Below are 27701 nucleotides of genomic sequence, written 5' to 3'. Positions count from 1 at the left end.
AAAGTTTTTATATGTATATATCGAAGTAGCAACACTTTCGTAATATATTTGTGGAGATGATATTTTCTTTATCACCAAGTAATATGTGGAAAGAATTTTTTTTAAATGTATATTTATTTTGTAAGTTAATAATTTTTGGTAAAATACTCTTTCTCATAGACATCATTTATACAATAGAAACTATATGGAACTTTAAAAAAATATATAACCTATGAAACAATAGAATTCTGATATTATTAATTAAACAACAGAATAAATTAAGACAAAATTCAGGCCTCGACCCTTTTGTTCTAGTGTATTAAAAGCTCTTTATGATTATAAGTTTCTGGTAAGTATATTCCATATATAAAATATGCGAGCTACACTGATGTCCCTTAACAACACAAAAGTAGATAAAACGATCCTTTTGTTTTATGTCATATTATAACTGAGGAGGGTAGAATAGGAAGAGGATCCTGTCACTGTCAGTTCCTCTGATTCTGGCTTTAAATCACAGTATAGCCTTACTTTGTTTCAAAAGGGCCTAGAGTCATGATACTTGGTTGTGGGAAAGAAACAAGAATTTAATTTGCCCTTCTAAATTCTATTTCGGTTAAAGTCCATTTAAAGTCTAGGTAATGCTTCAGACCAAACGAAATGAAACAGAACAAAAAAGATATCAAAACAAGTTGATTAGTTGAAGCATTGAACTTAAGAAATAATGTTATTTCTAAAATAACAATAAATCTTAGATCCAAATATACTGAGTTACTGTATCAGATTATCTCATCCAATAGAACAAGACACTGAAACTGTCTGGAAAGAATAAGGGATTTGCCCCAAATCACACAGCCAAATTCTAGCCACGTGAGATCTCAAGACCTGGTGGTTTTTATTCTAAATTCTGAGCACTTTGCGTTCCTCTTGTATGGGCAAAACATTAGGTATAACACAAGAAAAACTTCACAGGAAAATTTGTACTTTCTCTGATCTATCTGCATCCTATTATGCGTAGGCAGTGAAAAAAAGGACTGAAATTAAAGAAATTGAACTTCTCCCTAGGTACATATATATTTATCTGCAAGTCCTGTGCTGGCTTTTAGCTAATAGACCATGTGTCATGGAGAGAGCAGCGAACAGACCTGGAGACCCTCCATTTTCCCTTTTAATTTTTCTTAAAGTCATCACGGGGTTTATTTCTAATAATGGATCTAAAGAATGGATCATATTTTAAAGCACTTAAAAACTTTAAAATCCCAGAACACATTTAGCTACTCTGTAATGTAATCTCTTACTAATGTAAGGTTATCATATAGTTTTTCTGTTTAATTATTTTATAATATAAACTTCAGAAAAAATATAGAAAAATGAAAGAAAAAATAGTTAATGATAATACTTTGTGGTATTTCCTGTAAGCTACTTGTAAACTCCATTTCATTCTTAAAAAACAAAGCAAAACAATCAAACCCTAAGGCGTAAAGAGTTTAAGTGAAAGTTGCCTAATTAGTTAATGAAAAAGGTGGGACTGAAATGGGTCCTTGGCAGGGCTGACTTCCTGGGCATGCAGACTGTGCGGTCTCATAGGACCACTCCTGGAAGGGGACCCGGGCTTGGTTTAATGCTCTGCTGTCAACGTCTCTCATTCACAATCACGGCATCTTTGAACTTGTGTGTTATACGTGAAGCCCAAAGGGACTATGGAGCGTGCACATGACCAGAGGAGTTGTGCCATGTGCCAGTGCAGACGCGCGCACAGTGGGCGTGCAGCCAAGCAGCGGGCCTGGCCTGTGGGCGCACACAGGAGCACCTGGGCAGTCTGGGGCACCGTGGGGTTCCGAGGTGATGGCTGGGACCGGGACCGGGACCCAGATTGGCGTTAGCAACGGCGGCAGTTGTGGTAATGTGGCTCTGGCCCCAGAGGAGAGGAGGGGCTCCACGTGGAGGCCGCAGGGGAACACACAGCAAGAAGCCAGCTGGCATGTCCAACTCCAGAACTCATCTCTGTGGGATCTGCACCAGCATTATTAACTCCCCGGCCACAGCACAAGCACAGGAACTACTGGCGATCAGGCAGTAAACTTTGTCAGCGAAATATTACGAAATAAAAGCATTGCAATAAAGCAGATAAGGCCGTTGTTAGAATTCTTCAGAGTTTAGAATCGCTGGTTTTGAGAATTAGAAATACAAATTTAACTGAAAGATTGTAGGATTTGATGCAAAAGAACATGATTTTCATATGAAACTTCGGATGAACCAATTACTAAACGAGGAGGACAGTTTTAAAATTAATTTTTAGGTGTAATCAAAGATACAGTGATAGAATGCACAAACAAGCATTTTGAATTATATATACATATGACAAAGTCATTTTTGGTTTAAAGTTAGAGGACGTGACAAGAAACATTAAAGTGCAATTGTGCCTAAATTTACATTTAAAATTAAATTCAGCTTTATATAAAACTGATTGGAGATAAATTTTTTTAGAAAAATTATTCATCATGAATAATCAGTTTTAGAATACTAAAGTTATATTTTGAAACAGAGTATCAGAAAATTAACCCAATGTTATTATATAGCCTGTATAACACTCTTAACAGCTCCTGTAACAGTTATATCAGCAGAAAGATCCTTCGCACTCAAACTAAAAAATTATCAAAATTCATTTGTGAGCCTTCATTTGCAAAGAGTGACTGATATTGCTTTCAAATATATTGATTTTTAAAATTTTTATTATTTAAAAACTTCTTTATTGAAGCATAATTGATTATACATATTTTGGGGGTACAGTGTTGACTATCATTATTTGTGTACAATACGTAATGATCAAACCAATATTATTAGCATATTCATTATTACAAATCATAATTATTCTTTGTGACTTTTACCAAATTTCTCCTTAACCCCCCCTCCTCTGACTTTCAATTATAATAATTTAAAGTGAAGTTGCTAAAAGTATATATTTCAATGACCTTATAAATAAATTTACAGAAAAGCAAACCAGAAATATCTTATTATCCGTCAAAATAGCACATCAGTAAAGTATTATTATTTTACAACAAAGTATTTTTTATTTTTGCAATTTGTATTACCCTTACTATATTTCATAAGTAATAAAATATTTTTTAAAGAAAAAAGACTTCAATTTTAGCACCTTTAACTGCACTTTTTTTTCTGCTTTTGGACAAGGGGAGTTGCAAGTTAATTTTTCACTGAGCCCTGCAAATTATGTATCTGGCCTTGGTCTTCTCATTTCTGTTCCAGTATTTTTCCTGATATATACATAGCAGAATGGCTCAAAGTCCGAGAGACTTCCTCTAATAGTCAGATAGTTTTCAATATAGAAAAGGCTAAGAGAGAGGAATGGAGAGGAGGGAAAAAGGGAGTAATGGAGGAAAAAATAAGTTAATTTGCTTACTTTCCTTTGCACTTCTAGGAGCACCTGTTTCTCCATCAAAATGGGTGCAAACACATTGGAGTGGAGAGCGGGCAACACTGACATTTTCTCATCTCAACAAAGAAGATGAAGGCCTCTATACGATCCGTGTACGAATGGGAGAATATTATGAGCAATATAGCGCTTATGTCTTTGTTCGAGGTAAGACCTAGCAAAACGCAGAACACCCAGTATTTAAAATACTGATGTCAAATCAATCTATCCAAACATATTTTTGAAATGGTGGAAATTCTTCCAGATTACCTGCAATAGGAATATTAATTTCCCGTAAAATTGGACCTAGTGTAAAAGGTGAACCTTGAAGGCACCATCCCTGAGGCTACCCAGTTACTGGACCATGTTATGGTTGCTAATATCAGGACTTTGCTCATCTTCATTGAGCTACTAGTGCAGTTCTCTGTAGGTGTTCAAGTGGAGATACTAAGTCCTAATGATACAGAAAGTACCTCAGTTTACAGAAGCTGCTACAAAAGAGGGATGTGTAATTTTTGGATTTACTCTTTAATAGGTATTTCAGGGAGCAAATTTATTATTTCATTCCAGGCCCTTTCTTTATAGCTGCAGTTTTGATGAACTAGGAAACAAGGTGCTACAACGTAATTCTTAAGACAAACTGTATTCAGTGGTGTCTTGAATGTAGAAGTGGAATATTATTTCTGCATGGGATCCTAGCACTTTGGAAGACAATTAACAGTTTCAGACAGTTAATTTCAACTGTTAATTAAAACAGTTTCAGGACGTTTTCTACTTTCTCTTATGTGATGGTCAGTCAGGTACAGCCTCAAGAGGAGACAGAGGAGAGGCTCAAAAAGACAAAATTTATTATCCTCACAGCTCCTAGAGACAGGAGGCAGGCCATGCCATGCAGGTGCACATGGGAAAGCACCAGAGTGGGTCAAGAGGCAGAAAGGGCAGGAGCAAGAGGAGAGTTTAGACCCTGATCTTTACTGGAGTTTCTGCAGTAAAGGCAAGGCAGGACAGGTAAACAGCTCTGGACTGGCTAGTGTGATAATTTCAGCAAGCTTTAAATTATATATGTGGTCCCTAGTTGCTTGGTACCTAGCCCTGGGGCAATAAAGGCAGAGGAATATTGCTTCCTGGGGTATATGGGTCAGATAAAGGAGGTGTGGTTCTTAGGTTGGTTAGTTTGCATATCAGAGGCATGCTCCCTGCTGGGCTATCTCTAAGAGTTGTCTAGCCTTGGGAGACTGCCCCAGCCAGAAAGCCTTTTAAAACGGCAAAATGTTATAATATACAGAAAATTAAAACTATAAACAATGCAGGTAGACTCACTGATTTTTTATTTCTCATGCACTAAAGAGAATCATCAAGTCATAGGCATTTGATCAAAATGGAACTTTAATCATCCAGGTGTCTTTAACTGGGATACATTGACTCCCCAAAATGATTTCTTTTGTAATCTCATGTATTTTATTTTATGCACTTAAAAGCATTTTTCTTAGAAGGGACCTCTAGGCTTTACTAGTTTGACGAAGGGGTCTGTGGCACAAAAAAAGTTAGAATTCCCATTCTAGTCCAACCCCCTAATTTTAAGATGCAGAAACTAAAGCTCAAAAAAGTACAATGATTTACCGAAAGCCTTGGTTAGTTAGAAGCAGAAGTGGAACTAGGTTATAGGTCTTCTGACACTTAACCCAGGATTTTAATTAGCATATGGGCTGAACTGCTGAAATGAAACAGCAAAAAGTTTATTTCTGTCCTGTGCCTATCAGTCCAGAGGTAGGGGGTGGTCATTCAGTGTCCCAGGTCCCATCTGTGTTGTTATTCCACAGTGCCAGTGGTGCTGTCCCATGATCCCGTTCCAGCCTATGGGAGGGAAAAGAAAGGAAGTGGAGGGGCAGAGGCAGGGCGCACACTTTGCTTCTGCTTGGTGACCACTTAGCACATGCACACACCTCATGGTGAGGGAAGCTCGTATGTCTAGTCTGTGGGTACCCAGCCACATTCCCTGCTAGCACTCAGGGGTTCTGAAAGGAATCAGGAAGAGTGGATACTGTGGACAGTTAGCAGTCTATATCACACCAGTATTGAACAATAACAGATGATCATTGAATTCTGCTATGGAGCAGCAACTGATAAACATACGTGAACATCAATAACATCTGACAAATGTCTCAGGCTGTCTTCTCCAGAACAGCATCCTGGGAAAAGTCAGTATTGCTGAGGGAAGAGAGTTAGCCTTCTGGGTAAGTCACAGTGAGAACTGACACATGGGAGCTCATCAGCAAGTAAGTTTGGTTAGCCAGATCACCTGGATAAACCTGGCTAGATGAGGACTAAATAAGCCAAGTCTTTGCCTCCGCTTTCCGATGTTTCACCTGAACCAGAGAACACCTCCGGCTATTCCAGGAAAAGTTCGTCATGCCGTGGTGCTTCCTTTATGGACTTTTTCTGGGAACTCTGGCATAGTCTATGGTTCCTCCTCAACAGCATTTCTGAGAACCCACACCCAGAATTGTGCCTCTCTGCCTCCTTAGGCCGGACTTCACATTACTAACTATAGTCAGGAAGAAGGAGTTGAGATTTGAAATTTATACTTCAGCCAGTTTTCAAATCCACAAACTAAGGGAACTGAAAGATTCTAAAGTTTATCAGATGTTGATGTGAGAAAATTTAAAAGATCAATGGAAAAGACAAAATTGGAAAGATAAATTCAGCAATCACGTTTAGAATTTAACAAGTTTTAGAAAAAGATTTGACGTGTAAGCTCATTTTAAATGATTTAAGGTTTTTAAAAACATCTTTATTGAGGTATAATTTACATACATTAAGATTCACTGATGTTAGGTTTATAAAGTTGTGCAACCATCACCCACAGGCCACTTTTGGAATATTTTCATTACCTCAAAGTGATTTCTTGTGCCTGCTTCCTGCTCTTACTTCTAGTTGAGCTTTTGGCAACTACTAATTTACCTTCCATCTCTATAGATTTGCCTTTCTGGACATTTCTAGCAATATGATCACTTATGCCTAACTCGTTTCACTTCCGTGTTTTGAGGTTCATTCACGTTGTAACACATGTTAGCAGCTTGTTCCTCTTTATTGCTAAATAGTATTCGAACGTATGGATACGCCCCATTTTGTCTATATATTCACCAGTTGATAGACAGTTGGATTGTTTCCACTCTTGGTTATGAATGAAGCTGCTATGAACATTGTGTTCATATTTATGTGCCTATGTTTTCATTTCTCTTGGATGCACACCTACAGATGGAATTTGTACAAATGGATAAATATATGTTAAACTTTTTAAGAAACTGCCAAAGTGTTTTAAATGATGTTTTATGTGACTTTGTATCTTTTGAGCTTCATGAGGCCATTTCAGTGCACTGTTTTAGAACAGTGGCATTTTTGCTGCTTAGGAAATAGCTTCCACACCAGAATGATTAGTGTATAAAGTTCCATATGTCTAAAGAAACACATTGCAGAGCTGTACACATTTGGCCAGGATTTTATTACATAGATAATACGTGTTCGTTGTGAAAAAATAGATAATATAAATAAAAAATTTAAAAAAGAGAAAAGCAATCCCTAAATCTATCATCCAGAGATATACAATGTTATCATTTTGTTACATATTTTTCTAGGCTTTTATTTTATTTTATTTTATTTTTTTTTTGTCACTTTTGTGACCGGCCACACCGCGCTCAGCCAGTGAGCGCACCGGCCATCCTTATATAGGATCCAAACCCGCAGCGGGAGCACTGCTGCGCTCCCAGTGCCGCACTCTCCCAAGTGCGCCACGGGTCGGCCCTCTAGGCTTTTATATATTCTTTCCTTTTCTTTCTCTCTCTCTCACACACACGCACAGAAACTGAGAGATAGAAATGATAAAACGATAAAGGGTAGAATAGAAATGTCATGAAAGAAGAATTGCAAATAGCAAATTAATGTATGAAAAAATTTTACTAGTAATCAAATCAAGGAAATTGAAATTTGATAGCATTTTTATCCATCGTATTGAAAAGATTAGAAGATTGTAAAAATCCACTGGGGTAAAGGAATGGGGGAATAGACTCTCCTGTACATGGCTGGTGAGTAAATTAGTTCAACTGTTCTCAGGGTGAGTTGTCAGTATATATTGGAAACACGCATTTCTAACAATTCCAGTTCTAGAAACTTAAGTGGACAAAGGTGAAAAAATGTTTGTATTGGGGAAGACTGGAAGAAGTCTAGGTATCCACCAGTATTTAAGTTGTAAAATAAAGTATAATAAATCCTGCTTATAAACAATGGAAGTCTACATAGCAGTGAAAACTAATGATGTATACCTGTATTTATTGATATGAAAATATATCAAGAAAAAAACATTTATGTGAATCTATATAGTACAATCCCATTTTATTTAAAAAATAATCATTTTTGAGTTTATAAATATAGGATAAAATCTAAAAAGATTTAGGCCAATATATTTGTAGTAGTTATCTCTGAGTTATGGAATTAAAAGGAACTTCAACATTTTTTAATCATATATTTTATAAGTATGCACTACTTTTATAATAAAGATAAACAATTGAGTTACTTACATTTTGAAAAAAGTTCTTAATTATCTGTGTCAGAGGTCAAAATATAAAGAGTAGCAGGTTAATCTTTGACCCAATTAATCCAACCTACAAAAAGTTTGGCTATTTGGAGGGTTGGGAAAGGGAAGAGCGGTGGTGTAGATGAGGATTAATGTCAACTGAATGGGGACTGTGAACTGCAGATGGCAGCTTCTGGAAGCCAAACACTAGGTGACGTTGCTTCTCAGGTGTTCTCCTGGCATTCCAAGTATATTTTGTTCCCCCCACTAACGTATTGTAACTTCTTGGGAGAAAGAATGATCCTTATTTTTTTTAACTTTTGTATTTAGCACCTAAAGAGCACTAGCTGACTGAATGAAAAAATGAATGAATAAATGCCTTAGTAACTTGAAAGACCATCAAGCTCGCCCTGTGAGGGACATATTCCAATCAATGTTATAAAAATGTTGAAAAATGACCCCATGAATGCCCACCGTCTGCCAGGCTCCGTGACAGTGTATTCCTGCTGTTGTACATCTGTTGTACATCTATTCAACGGACACTCAGCCAGCTGAACTGCGCTCTACTGGTGCAGGGCTCGCTGGTTGTCACGTTATAGCAAAAGGCTAGAGGTTGCCAGCTGTCCCCCTGGTGGCCAAGTGGCTTTCTAGCTGTGCCTCTTCTGCCTCAGCATCCCTACCGCCATTCTAGCTCTGCACTACCCTATCGGCAGCACCACTCTGCCCTAGACCAGGCTCTCAGAGCCTGGAAGGAAAGAAGTTTTTCTGCACCGAGATGCTCATTTCTGTTGTGTGGCATGAGGGAGTCTGCATTCAGCTTCTGTAAGATGAATTAGTTACATTCTCCTATAACACTTCTGCAGGAGATATTTGCCTGGAGACACTTTCCTGCTGGTTCACGGGGCAGAAACAGTGTCCAAAACCCAAGTGACTTGAGCTCTTCACAGGTAATGCAAACCTATGAATTTCAGAAGTATACAAATATTTCTGCCATGTCCTCAAATGGCTTAGGAACTCATAAGAATTACAGAAGTGTAGATCATAGGAAAGGAAAGTGTTTATTCCATCACGTAGGTGTTTTCCATTGCATGAGTGGCTCCCACATGTCTCAGCCCCTTCTACTAAGACTGTTTACAAAAGGGTTGGTCAAATGCAAGGAGGAATTGGCACATGTGGACTCCCTCCCCCGGGGGCCCTACCTCTTGTCTTAATCATGCTCACTTAAAAGGTTACTAACTGAATACTTTCATTCCCCTTCCTCTCCTCCTAAAAACAGCCCTGATTCACTAAGCTAGCTGTGCCTAAGGGGACCGCACTGTGAGAGTATCCCTTTTCATAAGTGTCCTCTGTTTCTGGTATTATCCTGGACTTTTACTGAACTCAAATAAGCTAAGCTCAGATGTGGGTATTGCATCAGAGTTAATTTCCTAAGTATCATCAGTTTGGGAACAATCATTTGATTAAAACGAATGTTTTCCTTTCTCCTTCAAAATAGTAGTACCCAGCATAGAGATGGGCAAAGGTCCATGGTTCTTATTCCCTGTGGATGCCTCCAGAAGGTGACAGGAGGGGCTGTGTGTCCCCCTTGGTGCCTTTCATAGTTACTCAGTAACATTGCACAATCAATGTCTTAAGAACAAGCAGCCTTTCTGGCACAACTGACTTTTCTGATAGCAATCTCCAACATCTCCATATTAATTTTTTCGAACTTTTTTTTAATTGTTGCAGTGACTTGGAATGTTTTTGGAACATTTGGGCAGCAAAGGTCAAGAGGCAAAGGTCATGGGTTCTTTGCAGAGCCCTATTTTTTAACATAATGTTCTTCCTACTGAAGGTGAAAAGCACACATTGTTATGTTGGTAAATAAATTACAAGATTTGAAGCTTGCTCTCTTGGCCAAAGATGCAGCCACTGCAGTGATGTGCTGAGAAAAGTGTGCACTAGGGCCTCAGCCTGCCCAGCTGGCAGAGCACATCTGAGAGAATTAATGGGTCTCTCTATATCTCCACAGATGCTGATGCGGAGATTGAAGGAGCCCCAGCCTCTCCCTTGGATGTGGTGTGCTTGGATGCCAACAAAGATTATATCATCATCTCTTGGAAACAGCCAGCTGTAGATGGAGGGAGTCCTATTCTGGGATATTTTATTGATAAGTTAGTGCTCAGTCTAACTTCAGTTATTTAGCCATAAAGATGCATGCTTGATTTCTCCCATCATTTCTAGGTGAAATATTTTCTTTTCTGGTCTTCTCCTGCCCTCTTTCTCTCTTTCTCTGTTTCTCTCCTGATCTCTGTCTCTTTCTGCCTCTCTCTATTCCTATATATAGTATATGAACATACATATATACATATAAAATATATGTGTATATATACTCTATGTCTATATATTCATGTCTATCTACCTAAATTCTAGAGATAGATTCTTTGAATTTGACTACCAACTCAAGTCACTAATTTGGCAAGAATGCTGGTATTAAATATGTTAAATATATTAAATGTCCATATTTCTGATATGTTGGTAATTTAAGAATATTGACTTTAGAAATACTAACAAAATCTTATTTACATTTCAAGATGTGGTTTCAAGGTACACAATGAAATAACAGAAACCGATAGTATTAAATTATGCTCTATTTATAAGCTCTTGTTATTTACATTCAGCAGAACTTGAGTCTATTATATTTATAGTAACTGGGTTGTGCACATTAATTATCCAGTGAGTTTGGATGATATAGACAACAAATTTAGGTTGCTGGCCTAAATACATTGTTCTCTTACTTAGTTTCTATTCAAATAGTTGCTCCAATTCTCTTTTCATTTTTAAGTTTTGAAATATGATTATAGAATCCACTAGGGACAGATAATTTGTGTTACTACAGTACAATGGGTTTGTACCAAGGTATATTAAACTTCATATTTATCACAATAAGTAAACATATGCCCCTTGGGATTAATACTATCCGTAGAAGTATTTATAATTAAATTATATACTATTTAACCATACACATGAAATAGTGCTTTCAAATGATTTCATCTTTAAGTAGTGATGAATTATGAAGGTTTAGGAAGATTCTTTTTCATACTTTCAGTTTCTGCTTTATTGTCTTTGGCAAATTTCCAAGAGCTATGCAGACTTTTATCAGTGAAAGACCAGGGACGATCAGTACATTCTGTTCTCCTCTTGCCATAGTCATAATAAAAATAACCACATTATGGCTAATATTTATTAAGCATTTACTACATGCATGGTACTGTACTAAATACTTTGCATATATTAACCACTAACCCATAACTACCCTTTGAGGTAGGTGTTATTATTACAGGTAGGAAATAAATAGCTGGCCCAAGACCACAGGTCAGGGAGGAAACACTAATTCTCCTAACAACACTCAGGTAGTAAGAAGCAGAACTAGAATTCAAATTTTGGCCTGGCTTAGGTCTATGCTCTTTCTTGGCTATTGTAAAGAGTGCTGCGATGAACATTGGGGAACAGGTATACCTTCGACTTGATGATTTCCATTCCTCTGGGTACCAACTGCTGTAAAAGCACTCGATTAAAAATCAGAGTTTCCAAGTCCTTGATCTTCCCCTGCCAGGCCTGGGAATCACCCTGTCTCTCCTCTGTTAGAGGAACAAACGTATTACAATAACCTCCTCACCCTTCCACCCACACAAGATATGGCCACCAAGTGAGAACATAAGGTGAGCTATTTTCCAAACTACAGTGCAAATAGGGATCTTTTAAAGGTGTCAACTTTCTCAACAATACTTACTTTTTAAAAAGAAAATGCCTAATGAAATCAAAGAAAGAAGTCACTAATGGCAGTATTAAAGGCATCAGCCAGGGAAATGTTTGAGGGAAGACCCCCATAAGCCTCTCCAATGTAAAAATTGTAGATACTTGCCTGTGTTTTCCCCCCCAAACTCCTCCACTTAACACACGAGGCCCCTCGGCTGCCTGCTTCTAATGAGTTCAGGAGGGATCTGAGGCTTATTTCTTCTTGCTAAAGAAGACACTTTGCATCTGAACGGGACTAAGTGCCTGCAGTTAAATAACTGGCAGGCCACACCTGAGTCGGATATTTTACAGAGAGACATCTGAAGCAACTGGGTGGGTTTGCAGTGCTGGAGCTATAGTTTAGCCATACTTCTTTTAATATTTTTTCCAATCACTCTCTTAGATGTGAGGTGGGCACAGATAATTGGTCTCAATGCAATGACACACCTGTGAAGTTTGCTCGTTTTCCAGTCACTGGACTGATAGAAGGTCGTTCCTATATATTCCGAGTTCGAGCTGTGAATAAAACTGGAATAGGCCTGCCATCTCGAGTTTCTGAGCCCGTGGCTGCTCTGGATCCAGCTGAGAAAGCTAGACTTAAAAGTAAGCACTTTTCATTTTTCAGGATCTTCTCTAAACTTTTTAAAAATAACTGTGAGAATAAGGCTTCATTGCAAGGTTATTCCTCTCCTTTCCACTAGAGGGAGAAGAGAATAAGAAATCCCCTTTGATCAGAAAATTCTAGGGGAAAAAAACTGGTAAAAAGTACTGTGTGTGTTTTTTGATTCATCCATTTTCTTAAGGGGTTTATTTTATCTTATTTTATTCATAAAGATTTGCCTTATTAAACTGACTTCCAGGCATTGTGTATAGAATGAAACATGAAAACAAAGAGACTGGAGAGCATTTTTATTCATTGTGTTATTAATGCATTCCTAATATAATTTTCTTTCTGACTCAAGGTGACTTTCTTAACCTTGAAGTTCACTCTTACAGCATTAATATTTCAACAGAGTGAGTTTCTCTGTATCAAAGGAAAAACATTTACAACATTATATCTGATCTATATTTGAGTTTCCATATTAGACAGTCAGAAACAATCTTTTTATTTATTTAGCCTCCAAGTCTCCACATAAAAGCCATCGTGCATAAATTATGCCCTACATTTGTTTCATGGGAACCCATATAGCATCCCCAATAATAGGGTTCGTAAAATGACATTACAAGAATTGTTGGATGGTAACATTTTAGTCTTTACCAGACTTCTCGACCTTGGTCCTACTGACATTTTTAGGCAGTAATTCTTTGTTGGGGGAGGGAGAGTGTCCTGTGCATTGTAGGATGTTCAGCAGCCTCTACTCACAAGATGCCAGTAGCATCCCCCCTCCAATTGTGACAATCGAAAATGTCTCCAGACACTACCAAATGTCCCCTGAGGGCAAAATTACCCTAGTTGAGGACTACTGGTCTGTGCCATATTCACAGTGTTATTCTTTATCTTAAGTCATTTAGTGGCATCATAAAAAATGTAAGTAATGTCACCTTTTCCCTGGCAACTGTGTCTAATCAGCCTCCTCGATTGCTCTCCCATCACATTTCACCAAACATCTGACTTCCCTTTCTTTTCCCTAAATTTTCAAATTCCATCTCATACTTTCATTTGCTTCTCTTTTATAAATTCCAATCAAAATAAGGTTTGTTTGAATTGAAAATGAGTTATCTTCTTCATTACCTTCTGTATTGCACAAACTCTGGAGAAAAGTCGCTTGATTAAAGCAGGAGTCGAGCCATTCTCTCTTTCTGATGTTTATGGAATCAGAGAAATGAATTTTCTCTTTAACTTTACATCTGTCTCATCCATTTTCCTTACTCAGGATCCAAACGGATTTTCTTTGTAGACAACGCTTCAAAATGTAATGGAAAAAATTGCTTTCGCTAAGCTTTACTGTAGGATCAATTCCCCCTCTCCTCTCTCATTTTCATTACGACAGATAAATAACTACTGAGCTTACATTTGTTCTAGAAATGTTTCTCCCAAACACACGCTGTTTCTTAAGAAGGGACGAGAAAGCCTGCATGTTTCAGGAGATGCACAATAAATGGCTACATGAACATGAGTTACTTATCTAGCTTGTGTAATTTCAATTCCAGAAAAGTCAGTCCAGGCAGATTGTAGGCTGTAGCAGATTGTGAGTCCCTTGTAAACAGGGGCCGTATACATGTTCAATAAGATTCATTAGGGAAATACATAAGTACACTAGTAACAAACCCATTTGTAACTAATCCAGCCAGTTCATCAGTTTATCAGTGCAGTTGAAACTGCATTTGTGAATGTTTGTGATTTTTATATTTGTCTTTGTTCAGGTCGCCCTTCAGCACCCTGGACTGGACAGATCATTGTCACCGAAGAGGAACCTACAGGTAAAAACTCTAGTTTCCCCAGATATTATTGCCACTGTTTTGCTATACAGTTTAGCTTTTGTTTTAGAAGGTACAGTGTATATTATTTAAGATGTTTTGGAAAGAGCATTCTAAAATATGTGAAGATCATGAAGTAACATATTGTTGGTGACTCACATTTTATTTTTAAAGCCTTATCGAGGTGTTATTGTCATACAGTAAACTGCACACATGTAAAATGTACAATTTGATAAGTTTTACATGTGTATACACCTGTGAAACCCATCACCATGATCAAAATAATTAATAAATCCATCTTCCCTAAAATTTCCTCATGCCCCTTTGTAATTCCTCCCTCCAGGCCATCATGGTAGGCTTTCTGTCACTATAGTTTACAGTGTCCACAATTTTAGGTAAATGGGATCATACTCATTTTTGTCTGGTTTCCTTTACTTAGTATAATTACTTTGACATTTGTCCGTGTTGATGCATGTATCAGTTCATTCCGATGTATTTATCCATTCATTGTTGAAAGCCTCTATAAAAATTCTTAAGTGTTAGTGTGGATGTACGCATTCATTTCTCTCAGATAAATACCTAGGACGTGAATGGATGGGTCATATGGTAGGTGTGTGTTTAATTTTTAAAAGAATTGCCAAAATGATTGTACCATTTTACATTCCCACCAGCACTATAGGAGAGTTCCTGTTGCTCCATGTTGTCACTAGTACTTGGTATGATCAGTCTTTTTTATTTTAACCATTATAGTGGGTTCATAGTGTGCTCTGAATTTCCATAATAATGTTGAGCATCTTTTCATGTTTTATTTGCCATTTTTGTGTCATTTAACATCTTTGTCAAATCCAAGTATTTTTCCAATTTTTTTTCCTGGAAATATAGCATTAGCTCTGACATTTCAATCTGTAATTCATTTCAAATTAATTTTTTCTATATTATGTGCAGTAAGGATCTCATTATTGTTGTTGTTGTTGTTGTTATTACTTGCACGTGGCTGTACAGTTATTTTAACAGTATCTATTGAAAAGGTTATTTTTTACCCATTGAATTTGCCTTCGCAACATTGTCAAAATAAATTGACTATGTATTCGTGAATCTATTTCTGGAATTTATATTCGTCAACTTTATTTTCTCTACATCAGTATCATACTGTCTTGATTACTGTAGCTTTTATAAGATTCTTTTTTTTTTTTCATATATAAGCTTCATGGTCTTAAAACCAGGCAGTGTAAGTCTTCTAATCTTGTGTTTGTTTGTTTTTCCAAAGTTGTTGTGGCTATTCTGTCTTTGCATTTCCATATATAGTTTAAAATCAGTTTATCAATTTCCACAAAAAACCTGCTGGGATTTCGTTCAGAGTCTGCTGAATCTAAATTGACATTTTAACAACATTGAGTCCTCTGATTCATGAACACGTCTCCATTTATTTAGGTTTTCTTTAATTTCTCTCAGCTTAGTAGTTTCATTGTACAGGTCCTGCACATTTTTGTCAGATTTATCCTTAAGTATTTCATATTTCTGATGATATTGTAAATGGTGTTACTTTTTTATAACTGCCTTTTGTATATTTACGTTATGTCCTGCAATCTTGATGAACTAATTTATTAATTTTCACAACCATTAGTTTTTTTTAAATTTTTGATGTGGATTCCTTAAGATTTTCTAATACAGAATATGTCATCTGTGAATAGAGATAAATTAACTTCTTCCTTTTTAATCTGGATTCCTCTTATTTCTCTTCCCTAATTGCTCCAGCTAGAACTTCTAGTACAATGTCAAATAGAAGTGGTTAAGACTGGACATCTTTGCCTTTTCCTGATCTTAGGAGTAAAACATTCAGTCTTTTACCATTAAATTTAACATTGTGTAGATTTTTTCTTGATTTTCTTTATCAGGTTGAGGAAGGTCCCTTTTAGTCCTAGTTTGCCAAAAATTTGTATCGAGAATGGATTCTGAATTTGTCAAATGCTTTTTCTGGGTCTATTGAGATGATTGTATGATTGTTTTAAATATTATTAACATGGTGAGTTACTTTGATTGATTTTAGACTATTAAGCCAACCTTGCATTCCTGGGATGAACCCTACTTGATTATGCTATATTATCTTTTTTATCTATTGTTTGGAGTTTATTTACTAAAATTTTGTTAGAAATTTTTGGATCTATATTCCTAATGGATATTGGTCTGTAATTTTTCTGAGTAAAGTCTTTGGTTTTGGTATCAGAGTAATACTGACCTCATTGAATGAGTTGAAAAGTATTTCCTCTATTTAAATTTTCTGAGTTTGTGTGAATTTTTATTGTTTCCTTCTTAAATGTTTAGTAGAATTTACTGGTAGAGCCATCTAAGACTAGAGATATTTTTGTGGGAAGCTTTTATAGTACCTACTCAATTTCTTAAATAAATTTAGTGCTATTCAGGTCATTTACTTCTCCTTGAGTAAATTTTAATATCATCTTTCAAGGAATTTGTTCATCATAAAATTCTTCATATTTCCTTATTATCCTTTAAATATTTGCAAAATTTGTAGTAATGTCACCTCTCTTATTCCTCATATTTGTTCGTGTCTTACTTCTTTTTGTCCTGACCTGACTAGAGGTTATCAGTTTTGTTGATGTTCTCAAAGAAACAACTTTTGGTTTCATTGATTTCCTGTATTGTTTTTCTGTTTCCAATTTTATTTATGTTCTTATCTTTATTATTTTGTTTCTTGTGCTTATTTGAGTTTGATTTGCTAGGTTTTTTCCAGTTTCTTAAGGTAGAGGCTGAGGTCATTAATTTCAGATCTTTATTTTATAATATATGTATTTAATGCTTTAAATTTTCTTCAAAGTACTCTTTTAGCTATATTCCACACATTTTGACCTACTGTACTTTCATTATTATTTTACTTAACCTACTTTCCAATTTCTTTTGATATCTTCTTTGATACATGGGTTATTTGAGGTGTGTTATTTGATTGCTAAATATTTGCAGATTTCCCAGATATCTTTTTCTCATTGGTTTCAAATTCATTTCCATCAGAATTAAATAGAACATATTTTGTATGATTTGAATCTTTTTAGATTTATTGAAACGTGTTGTGGCCCAGAAAAAAGTTTACCTTGAAAAATATTCATTGTGTACTTGAAAAGCATTGTATTCTGCTATTGTGGAGTTTTATAAATGTTAATTAGGTCAAGTTAGTTCAAGGCATTTTTCAAGACTTTTACATCCTTCATGATTTTCTGACTACTTGTTCTACCAATTATTGGGAGAGTAGTAATGAAATCTCCAACTAAATGGTGGATTTATCTATTTCTTCTTGCAGTTCTACCAGGTTTTGCTTCATGTATTTTGAGACTCTATTAGTAGATGAATATACATTTTTATTGTTATGCCCTCTTATGAATTGACAACTTTATTATTATAACATGACTCTTACCCATGGTAATGTCATTTGCTTAGAAATGTACTTTGATTTTAATCTAGCTGTTCCAGTGTTCTTTTGATTGGTGTTAGCATGGCATGTTATTTTATCCTTTTATTTTTACCCTATGTGTATCTTTATATTAAACTGTGTTTTTTGTAGGCAGCATATTGTTGGTAAACAATTTGGTAATTTTTGCCTTTTAATTGGATTTTATTTTGCATTTCGTGTGATTATTGATGGTTGGATTTAAATCCATTATCTTACTATTTGTTTTTTTATCTATTCCTTCTATTTCCTTTTTCCTTTTTCTATTTTCTTTTGGATTATTTTTCATTATTCCATTTTTCTGTTATCCCATTGGCTATAGATCTTAGTTTTGATTTTTAATAGTTTGTAACTTATAATATACATCTTTTCACAGCCTACTTTTAAGTAATATATTACTTCATGTGTAGTGTAAGAATTTTAAAAAGTATTATTCAATTTCCCCTCCTAGCCTTGGTGCTGTGCTGTTTGTCATACATTTTATTTGTATACATATTATAAACTGCATAATATAATATTATTATTTTGACTTCAAACAGTCACTTTCAAAGAGATTTTAAAAATAAGAAAACAGTTTTCAATATTTACTCACATTTTTTACCATTTCCATTGCTTTTCATTTCTTTGTATAGATCCAGATTTCCATTTGTTATGGTTTTCTTTCTACCTGAAGCATTGCTTTTAACACTGCTTGTAGTGCAGGTTTGCTGGTTATGAATTATTTTGTCTTTTGTGCATCTGAGAAAGTCTCTATTTCACCTTCATTTTTGAAATATATCTTCACTGAGTGAAGATATTTTTAGGTTGACAGTTTTTCTTTCAGTACTTTAAAAAGATTGATACATTGTAGTGCAGATGTGCACTATAGAAATTACTGCTGTCATTATTTTGTTCCTTAATACGTAATGTGTGTTTCTTTCTCTATCTACTTTTAAGGAATCTTCTTAATCATTGGTTTTAGAAATTAGATTATGATGTGCATTTGTTTAGTTTTCTTCATATATCTTGTGCTTAGGGTTTGTAAGTTTCTCAGATCTGTGGATTTGCACTTTTCATTAGATCTGGAAAATTTTTCACTGTATTTTTAAAAATTTTTTTCCTGGACCCCCCTATTGGGAAAAAATAGGAAAATGGCCAGGGCCCCTCAGATGTTCAGAATCTTGCCAAGCGTTTGCTGTAAATATCCTCAGATGTTCCTTGTCACTACTTAATGTAATTGCGTATGGGCACCCAGGTGTCTAGGGTTGTGAACTTAAGTATAAAAGACTAACAGCTCTGATCCACAGTGCTGCTCAGAACTCTCAGAGAAGCCACTAGGATAGTTGCTCCTAGATCTGAATAAAACCCATTCATTTTTCTATACCCACGGCTCCCAGGACCTTTTATTTTTTTTTTTTTTACCTTGCTCATAGACCTGCATGTGAAGGGTTTGTGACCCAGTCTGTGCAACAGACTTGAGGGATCTGTAAGCCTTAGCTTTACAATTGGCGTAGTTGACAGGATATTTGAGAAGGTAAGGGAGCTAAAAGCCCCTTGGGGAGGGAGGAAATGTGGCTACTCCTAAATATGTTGTGCCCTATGGCCACTTTCCTGTTGACCAGGATCTGGTTGCTGCTTACTATACTGCAAGTCAGTATAGACCAGGCACTCCATGAAGCAGTGTGGCATCAGAGAGCCCCTTGGGAGGGGGAGGACATGTGGCTATCCTTGAGTATGTGGTGCCCGGGGGCCACTTTTCTACTGACTGTATCCTGGCTACTGCTCACTGTGCTACAAACTGATTGAGATTTAAAGAAAAAAGCAGAGTTGTTGGAAGCACAGATAATTTGTCTGGAGGATGACATGCTGCAACAGGGCACCTCTGCCTCTCACACCTGGAAGAACTCACCTCAGTGGTGAGTTGGAGGAGGCTGTGCATCTCCAGGCACGACCTGTTGTGCACCAGAAACTGAAACATGAGCAGCCTATAGGACCAGGTGGACAACCAGCGGGTGACCAGAGGTGACTGAATTCACTACCTATGTCCCGTATACCCAGATTGAATTAGTTGATTTAGGGAGACAGTTCTGGCAGAAACAAGGGGAGCCCTTAGCTGCTTGGCTGCTGCTGTTATGGGTCCTAGGGTTGGATAGTGTGATACGTTCTGATGAGGAGAAGGAAAAATTGGCCTCTATTACCATACACCGTCCCTGAGGCAGCAGCTGCAGAATAGCTGCAGATATGCACAAGGGCCAGGTAATCACTCTTTAATGGAATGGGTGAGTGCAGCTGCCTGAACTGTGTGGGCAAATGCTGGAGAACTGCCCAAGACTGTGAGTAAATGGCAAACATATACTGACTTGGTTCAAATAATTCGGGAGCTGGGGATGAGGCCGTCTATGTTTAATGTGAACACCCATGGCCCGGACGATGAAAGTTTTATGGGCAGCATGAAAGACATAGTGCTGCAAAATGCCCCATCAACATCCTTTGGGTCACTGATGGCCATACTGGCCCCATACCTTGGTCATCCTATACATGAGGTAACAACCATGATAGCCAGCTTGGGTGAAGTAGAGGAGAAGAGACAAGCAAAAGAGGTCCAGAAGGTGGCTAAGACCCAACCCCCAAGAAATGGTCAGGATTTTATATTGAGGGACCAAGCAAGACCAGCCGTAAGCAGATGTGGCTTGACTTGCTTGCAGCAGGGGCTGATAGCAAGAAAATTGACCGGCAGCCAAATGCAGTCCTGTTTGCCTTGTGGCAGCAATTATGCCCTAAACAACATTTCACCAAACGTCCAGAAACAGGTAGCAAAGTGTGCTCAGTGTACTTACAGGATTTTTTTGATTGCTTCCAAGGAGGCAGATGAAATGTTCCAGTTCAGTTAGGGAGCAGGCCAAGGTACTCATCTTTTGAGGGCAGATGAGGACCAGAGGCCTCACATTGAATTGGCAATACATTGGTCAAGGACTAATGTGCAGCATGTTTTGGCATTGGTAGATACAGGCACAGAATGTAGCCTGATATATGGCAATCCAGATAAGTTTCCAGGGGCCACAGTTTGTATAGATGGATATGGAGGACATAATATTGAAGTCAAAGCAGTGTCACTGCCATTAAGCATAGGACAATTGCCCCCTCATGTGTATACTGTATATATATCCCCAGTAGCTGAATACATCTTGGGTATGGTCGTACTTTATGGCTTGCACCTCCAAACAACAGTTGGAGAGTTTCGGCTATGAATATGGACAATAAAGCCTATGTTACAGGGATATGCTAAACATGACCCACAGGTGTTACTGCAGCCAAGATGGTAGTTAATGTAAAGCAATATTGCCTACCAGGAGGACATGCAGAGATAGGTGCCACTATATTGGCGTTAGAAAAAGTTGGCATATTTGTCCAGCTCATAGCCTATTTAATGCTCCAGTATGGCTAGTGAAAAAACCTGATGGTACCTGGAGAATGACTGTAGACTATCGAGAACTAAAGAAGTAGTGCCTCCTTTGCTTGCAGCCATGCCTTTGGTTCATGACTTGATGGATCAGCTGACAACTCAGCTCGGACCTTATCATTATGTATTGGACCTTGCAAATGCTTTCTTCTCTATTCCAATCTCAGCCGATAGCCAAGATCAGTTTGCCTTCACCTGGGAAGGGAGGCAGTGGACCTTTCAAGTATTGCCCCAAGGTTATCTGCATAGCCCAACCATCTGTCATGGTTTAGTGGCTGGGGACCTAGCCAAGTGGACTATGCCCAGCATGGTTATAATGTTTCACTACATTGATGATGTGTTGTTAACCTCTGATTCTCTTAAAGATTTAACCCAGGCAGCTCCAACACTGCTATGCCATTTGGAACAATGTGGGTGGGCCGTGAACACAGCCAAAGTACAAGGACCTGGGCTGTCAGTCAAATTCTTAGGAGTGGTCTGGTCGGGTAAGATGAAGGTCATCCCAGAAGCTATTGTAGACAAGATACAGGCATACCCTCAACCCACAACTATAGCTCAGCTACAGACATATTTGGGACTTCTGGGGTATTGGAGAGCTTTTGTACCCCATATGGCTCAAATGGCATGCCCACTGTATGCATTAACAAAGAAAGGAGCCCCCTGGGATTGGACTGAGGAAGTAGAATAGGCTTACCAGGTTACAAAAAGGGCAATACAGCAAGTACAGGCTTTACAAGTGGCTGATCCCACTAAGCTTTTTGAATTAGGTGTAAATATCACCCAAGAGGGGTTAGTATAAGGTTTGTGGTAGAGACAAGACTAATTCCAAGCACCTGTAGGATCCTGGTCTCAGCTCTGGAAGGGTGCTGAAGTACACTGTTCTCTAATAGAAAAACAGCTAGTAGCTGTATATGCTGCCTTGATGGCCACTGAAGCTATCACAGGAACTGCCAAAGTCCTAGTAAGGACAACATATCCCATATTAGGTTGGCTGTGCACGTGGACAACCAACCCTAAAGTGGGTGTAGCTCAGATTCCCACTCTGTCTAAATGGGGAGCATATATAGAACAAAGAAGCACTGTGTCAACGAGTCCTCTGTCCAAAGAGTTGCAAGCTGTGCTAGGCCCAGTAGAGGTTGTGGAGGAAACTTTGACACAACCCTTACCCATGGAGGTGGAGGCTATACCTTTCCATGAGGGACAGGGACCTATCACAGAGCGAGCTTGGTATACAGATGGCTCTAGCATGGGACCCTTAGCATCATGAACAGATGTTGCTGTCCAGCCCTTAACAGATACCATGTGGTATGAAAATGTCACAGGGCAAAGCAGTCAATGGGCAGAATTGAGAGCTGTTTGGATGGTAATAAAAAATGAGCCTGGGCCATTAACCATCTGTACTGACAGCTGGGCTGTGTACAAAGGTTTAACCTTTTGGATTTCTACTTGGAAATATCTACGGTGTTTGGTAGGCCACCGACCCCTTTTGGGACAAGCCATGTGGCAAGAGTTATAGGATTGAGGCATGAGAAAGCAGTAACCCTTTTTCATGTCACAGGACATTTCCCCCTAGCCAGCCCAGGAAATGATGAAGCCAATGCCTTGGCTAAGGTAAGATGGCTGGAGAGAGCCCCAGCTACTGATGTAGCCCAATGGTTACATCAATGAATGCAGTGTGCTGGCAGCAAAACCATGTGGATGGCAGCTCAAAGAGAGGCCTTGACTATAAAATGGGAAGATGTAGTGAATGCCTGTCATGCTTGTCCAGTGTGTGCTCAAGAGAGTCCACACCCCCGGCGGGTGCCCCATATAGACAGGCAAATAACTCGAGGAAAGGTGCCCCTGAACTGATGGCAAGTGGACTTTGTTGGACCACTGCCAAGGTCAGAGAATTTCAGATACATCTTCACTGCTGTTGATACAGCTACTGGTCTTCTAAGTTTGTATGGCCTTGTAAGGTCCCAAACCAGGTAAACACTGTGAAGGCGTTGAATAGCCTTACGGCCATGTATGGACAGCCTATAGTCATAGAGAGTGACAGTGGAACCCACTTTACTGGACATGAGGTTCAGAAGTGGGCTTCCCAGTTGTCTGTTCAGTGGAAATTACATATGCCATATCATCCCCAGGCAGCAGGGATGATTGAGCAATACAATGGTCTTTTAAAAAGGGGGCTGAGGCTATCTGCCCAACCCCCATCCCTGAAGGTGAGGACATGGCGGTTATGGCCAACAATCAGGATTCTAAATGAGAGACCCAGTAAGAGTGGGCCGTCTCCAGTGGAAGCTCTGTTGCATAGGGCTGCAGCACCTATACAACTGCAAGTCACTACTAGGGATGAGCTTTTGAAGCCAGGATATGGCAAGAATGGAAATATTCTCTTACTGGCCCCAACCTGTTTACAACAGGGACAGACAGTACAATGGGAATGGCCTTGGAGAATAGAAGCCCCCCATATACTCTGGGTAGGCCTAATAGGGCCTTGGGGGAAAGGATTAGAAGAAGACTTGCAAATTTCACCTTGGGTGACAAGTACCTGGCCTCCTCAAGTAAAGGTAACATGGCCTGGAACAGATAAGCACTCTATTCCAAAGGGCATATTTGTATTATCATTATGGCCAATTATGAGTTCCCTTATACTGTTACATGTAGAACCTAGAGATCCAAGAGTACTAGCACATAATGTATGACATCATAAACCAGGTAAGATACCTATTCCTGCAACCATCCTTTCTCAGGATGGCAAACTGGCATGTATCTTACCAGAGGGGCAAGAACTCCCCCTACTGGTACCAATAACCCTTCTGTATTTTCACCCATAGTGTTCTGGCTGCAAGCACCAGAGTCAACTGGATACATACATATGTTCGTGTGACCAATGTGTTGGCTTAATTGAATATACTTATTGAATATACACTGAACTTCACACCAGTGATGACTACTAACTGGACATGTGTGGCTAATAGTTGAAAGAATAAAACTACAGGACAAGCTTTAAGGCATATTGGACAGAGAATAGGTTATATGAACGTAAGGGTCATTTATCCTTGCTAAGGGAACATCACGGAAGATTCTGAATGCGTAGATTGTACGACGAGGGACCCTGAAGGGGTGGATTGTTGGGAAAAATTAGGAAAATGGTCAGGGCCCCTCAGATGTTCAGAATCTTGCCAAGCACTTGCTGTAAATATCCTCAGGTGTTCCTTGTTACTACTTAAATGTAATTGCATATGGGCACCCAGGTGTCCAGGGTTATGGACTTACGTATAAAAGACTAACAGCTCTGATCCACAGTGCTTCTCAGAACTCTCAGGGAAGCCGCTAGGACAGTTGCTCCTAGGTCTGAATAAAACCCATTCATTTTCTATACCCACGGCTCCCAGGACCTTTTCTTTTTCTATTACCTAGCTCACAGACCTGCATGTGGAGGGTTTGTGACCCAGTCTGTGCAACAGACTCCAGGGGTCTGTAAGCCCTAGCTTTACACCCCTCCCCTCCCCTTTTCTCTACTCTAGAAACTCCAATTACATGTCACTTGAAATTGTCCTACAGCTCACTGGTGCTGTGTTCATTTTTCCTTTCAGTCTTTTTTTTTTTTTTTTTTTTTCTGTGCTTAATTTTGGATCATTTCCATTGCTTTGTCACTAAGTTTACTAATCTTTTATTCTTTGGTGTCTAGCCTGCTGTGGATTTCAACCAATGTACTTTTCATCTTAGACTTTGTAGTTTTCATCTCCAGAAGTTCAATTTGGATTATTTTTGTATTTTTCATGTCTTTAATTAGCATATTCAATCTTTACCCTCTTGAACATATGGAATATATTTATAATAACTTTTTATTTTTCTCCTCATTATGGGTTACATTTTGTTGCTTCTTTACATACTTGGTAACTTTTTATTAGATGCCGGACATCTTGAGTTTACATTGTTTGATGCTGGATATTTTTGTATTTCTGGAAATACTCTTGAGCTTTGTTTCAGAAAACAATTTGATCCTTTCAAGGCTTGCTTTTGTTAGGTGGCAGGTATCTCAGCCAGTGGGGAGAGAGAGAGAGAGACAGGGACAGAGAAAAAGAGAGAACCTGTGGGCCCATGCCTTTATTTAGATCCATGGGAATTATCCCTTATTCTTTCCCACAGGGATTGTGGATTAGCTAGATTAAAAAAGATACATGTGAAGGGTAATCTTATTTATATGACTCTGGTGTTGACTGTCAGGTTTCATTGTGGCTAGCATGTGTGGGGTATGTTGAGTTTTGGGTCAGTGGGATGAGGAAAAAGCAGGCTATATTGTAAATAACCACCTGGGAAGGGGAGTTTAACTAGTCCAAAGGTGACCAGTATGACTGGGTTCAAAACAACTGTGTCAAGCCTAAAAATGTATGCTGAGGCAGCAACTATATTAAACAAATTTATACATAGATTTAGCAAATAAAAATATAGGACACTCTATTTTATTTGGCAACCCTAACTGGGTATAAAAATAAAAGTTCTGAGAGCCAGGTTGTGAGTGTCAGGGAGAGGGCAACAGCATACTTTCAGAAGCACCCCAAACCAGCAGTCCTGGTGCATCTAGAGTTTAGAGCTAAATGAACACTCCACAAGCAGGGTCTACGCTGGCTCCAAGATGAGAATAAGGTGGAACACAGAATCCTATGAGCAGATAGACAGGAGCCAAGGTCCCAGTGGATTTGGGTTTGTAGTATAGTTACAGTAACGCTTGTGTTATCAGGCAGGGAGTGAAGGTAAAGTAAGTGGCTCAATGCTGGAGGATAGAACAGGAATATAAACTCCATTGGAAACAAAAGGACACACCAAGGAGTCAGGAATGTACACTGGAAGTACCAGTACCAATAAAGGAATGGCAAATATTTGCTTTATCTAGGAAGCTTTTATGTTTTCCTACTAAAATGGAAATAAATCACAAGCTAGAGCCAGATACTACCACATTATTTCACCACATCTGGAAGACCTCAACACGGAAGTCAAACCCCACCACCTGATACCTTCTTGACTTCAGTGGACTCTTCATGTCCTTTTTATTTTTAGCACATGAGCCCACAATGCCTTGTGCTATTCAACTTCTCTTTTCACCAACTCATTTGTAAACTATTCAAAGAGAAGAACAGTGTCCCAGGTCCCTTAGCTCTGTACTCTCAATGCGCTATGGCATCTGGATAATTGAATGAATGAATGATGTTTTAGAGAAAATTTCAGAAACAAAGTACTTCTTTATACTGTGGAGCCATAATGAAGTCTTCCAGAGAAGAGAAGCATCTCGTGGCACTCTGAGTATCCTGGGCTTCTCAGAATGTGTGTTCCTCATTTTCCCATGTTCTTTTTCAGAGGGTATTGTTCCTGGGCCCCCCACAGACCTCTCTGTCACTGAGGCCACCCGGAGCTATGTGGTGCTGAGCTGGAAGCCCCCTGGCCAGCGTGGCCATGAGGGAATTATGTACTTTGTGGAAAAGGTAAGACTCCAGAATCAACAGTACCTCACGTTACTTCCTAAAGATTTCTTTAAAGAATAGAGATTAAATTTCTGGGGATGGTGGGGGAAGGTGGGAAGGGGATGTCCTGAATTCTTTAGAGTCTTATAAACTGTGAACTCTCTCTGTAGAAAAAATGTGTATTACACAGAATTTTGCCTAAAAGTTCATGGGGTTTGTGGATCTTTGAGATCACCCATAGACTCCTAAGAGGTCCACAGACCTGAAATGATAATACCTATAAGAAGAAAAATGTTCCTGAAATAGTAGATTGCCTAAATGACAATGTTTTCCAGAGACTTTCTCTACCTCCCTTGCTTTGGTGATGGTTTTTCATCTCTCTACCACTCGTCCTGTACTAGGGAATGAACATCAATGAGGGTAGGTGGGTGAGAGGAGCAGAGAAGTTGCAATACTTTCAGACGGCTGGGGGAGTTGGAGACAGCAATCCCTCATATGCCATCGCACTTGTCCAGCTCCACTCTATGTACAGGTAGTAGAGTGGGCTCAGGGATTACAAACCAACGTAAGACATTGGCTTCCCTACCCTCACCCAAATACTTTCAATTATGTTGGAGATTAGAACACCAGAGAGAACAGCATACATTTAATGAAGGCCTAGAATGGGTGGAATGAATGAAAATAATATGGGAATCCATCCTACACCTATATTTGAGGGGACTCTGATAAGCATCAATGCCCAGCAAACAAAGAACAGCCAGGACCTGGACGGGACATTATTTGGGAGAACTGACCTGGTTGCATGTGGAGAAACATAGGAGAGCCTGCTAAGGCAGGCACAGGTCTAAGGGGTATAAGAAGCTCTTGGCTCACAGGTCACTGGAAAAGGATGTTAAAAGAGAATTTGCTTAAAATGAGATTCAAATCCATTTGTTAAGAAAGTTTTGACTGGGATATAATTGAGAAAATGAAACAAAGTAAGTTTATCTTATGTATAGGAACATTTACATTTTTATTGGTAGCAGTGCGCCATTTTTAAAAATAATAAATGAAACTAGTTTTTGTACCTTAAAATTTTATTTTTATAACATTGTGTGACAACATGAAAAGGTATCATTTATTGTACATTTTACTTTAACAGCAAAATCATAGAAATGATCTTTTTTTACAAAAATATGGAGCTC

General features: G+C 38.4%; 1 protein-coding gene across 1 annotated transcript in view; it reads left to right on the top strand.

Annotated features, from left to right (window-relative positions):
* The window catches only part of MYOM1 (myomesin 1), a 131320-nt gene that overhangs the window by 43283 nt on the left and 60336 nt on the right, over window positions 1-27701 (top strand). The window contains exons 10-14 of the mRNA XM_063077233.1: window positions 3413-3574; window positions 9988-10129; window positions 12157-12356; window positions 14118-14174; window positions 26414-26538. Coding sequence (XP_062933303.1) covers window positions 3413-3574; window positions 9988-10129; window positions 12157-12356; window positions 14118-14174; window positions 26414-26538 — 686 coding nt within the window. The remainder of the gene's footprint in view (window positions 1-3412; window positions 3575-9987; window positions 10130-12156; window positions 12357-14117; window positions 14175-26413; window positions 26539-27701) is intronic.

Source organism: Cynocephalus volans, chromosome 13 (assembly GCF_027409185.1).
Source record: "Cynocephalus volans isolate mCynVol1 chromosome 13, mCynVol1.pri, whole genome shotgun sequence".
Classification (NCBI taxonomy): Eukaryota; Metazoa; Chordata; class Mammalia; order Dermoptera; family Cynocephalidae; genus Cynocephalus; species Cynocephalus volans.
This window is presented reverse-complemented; position numbering and strand designations above follow the sequence as displayed.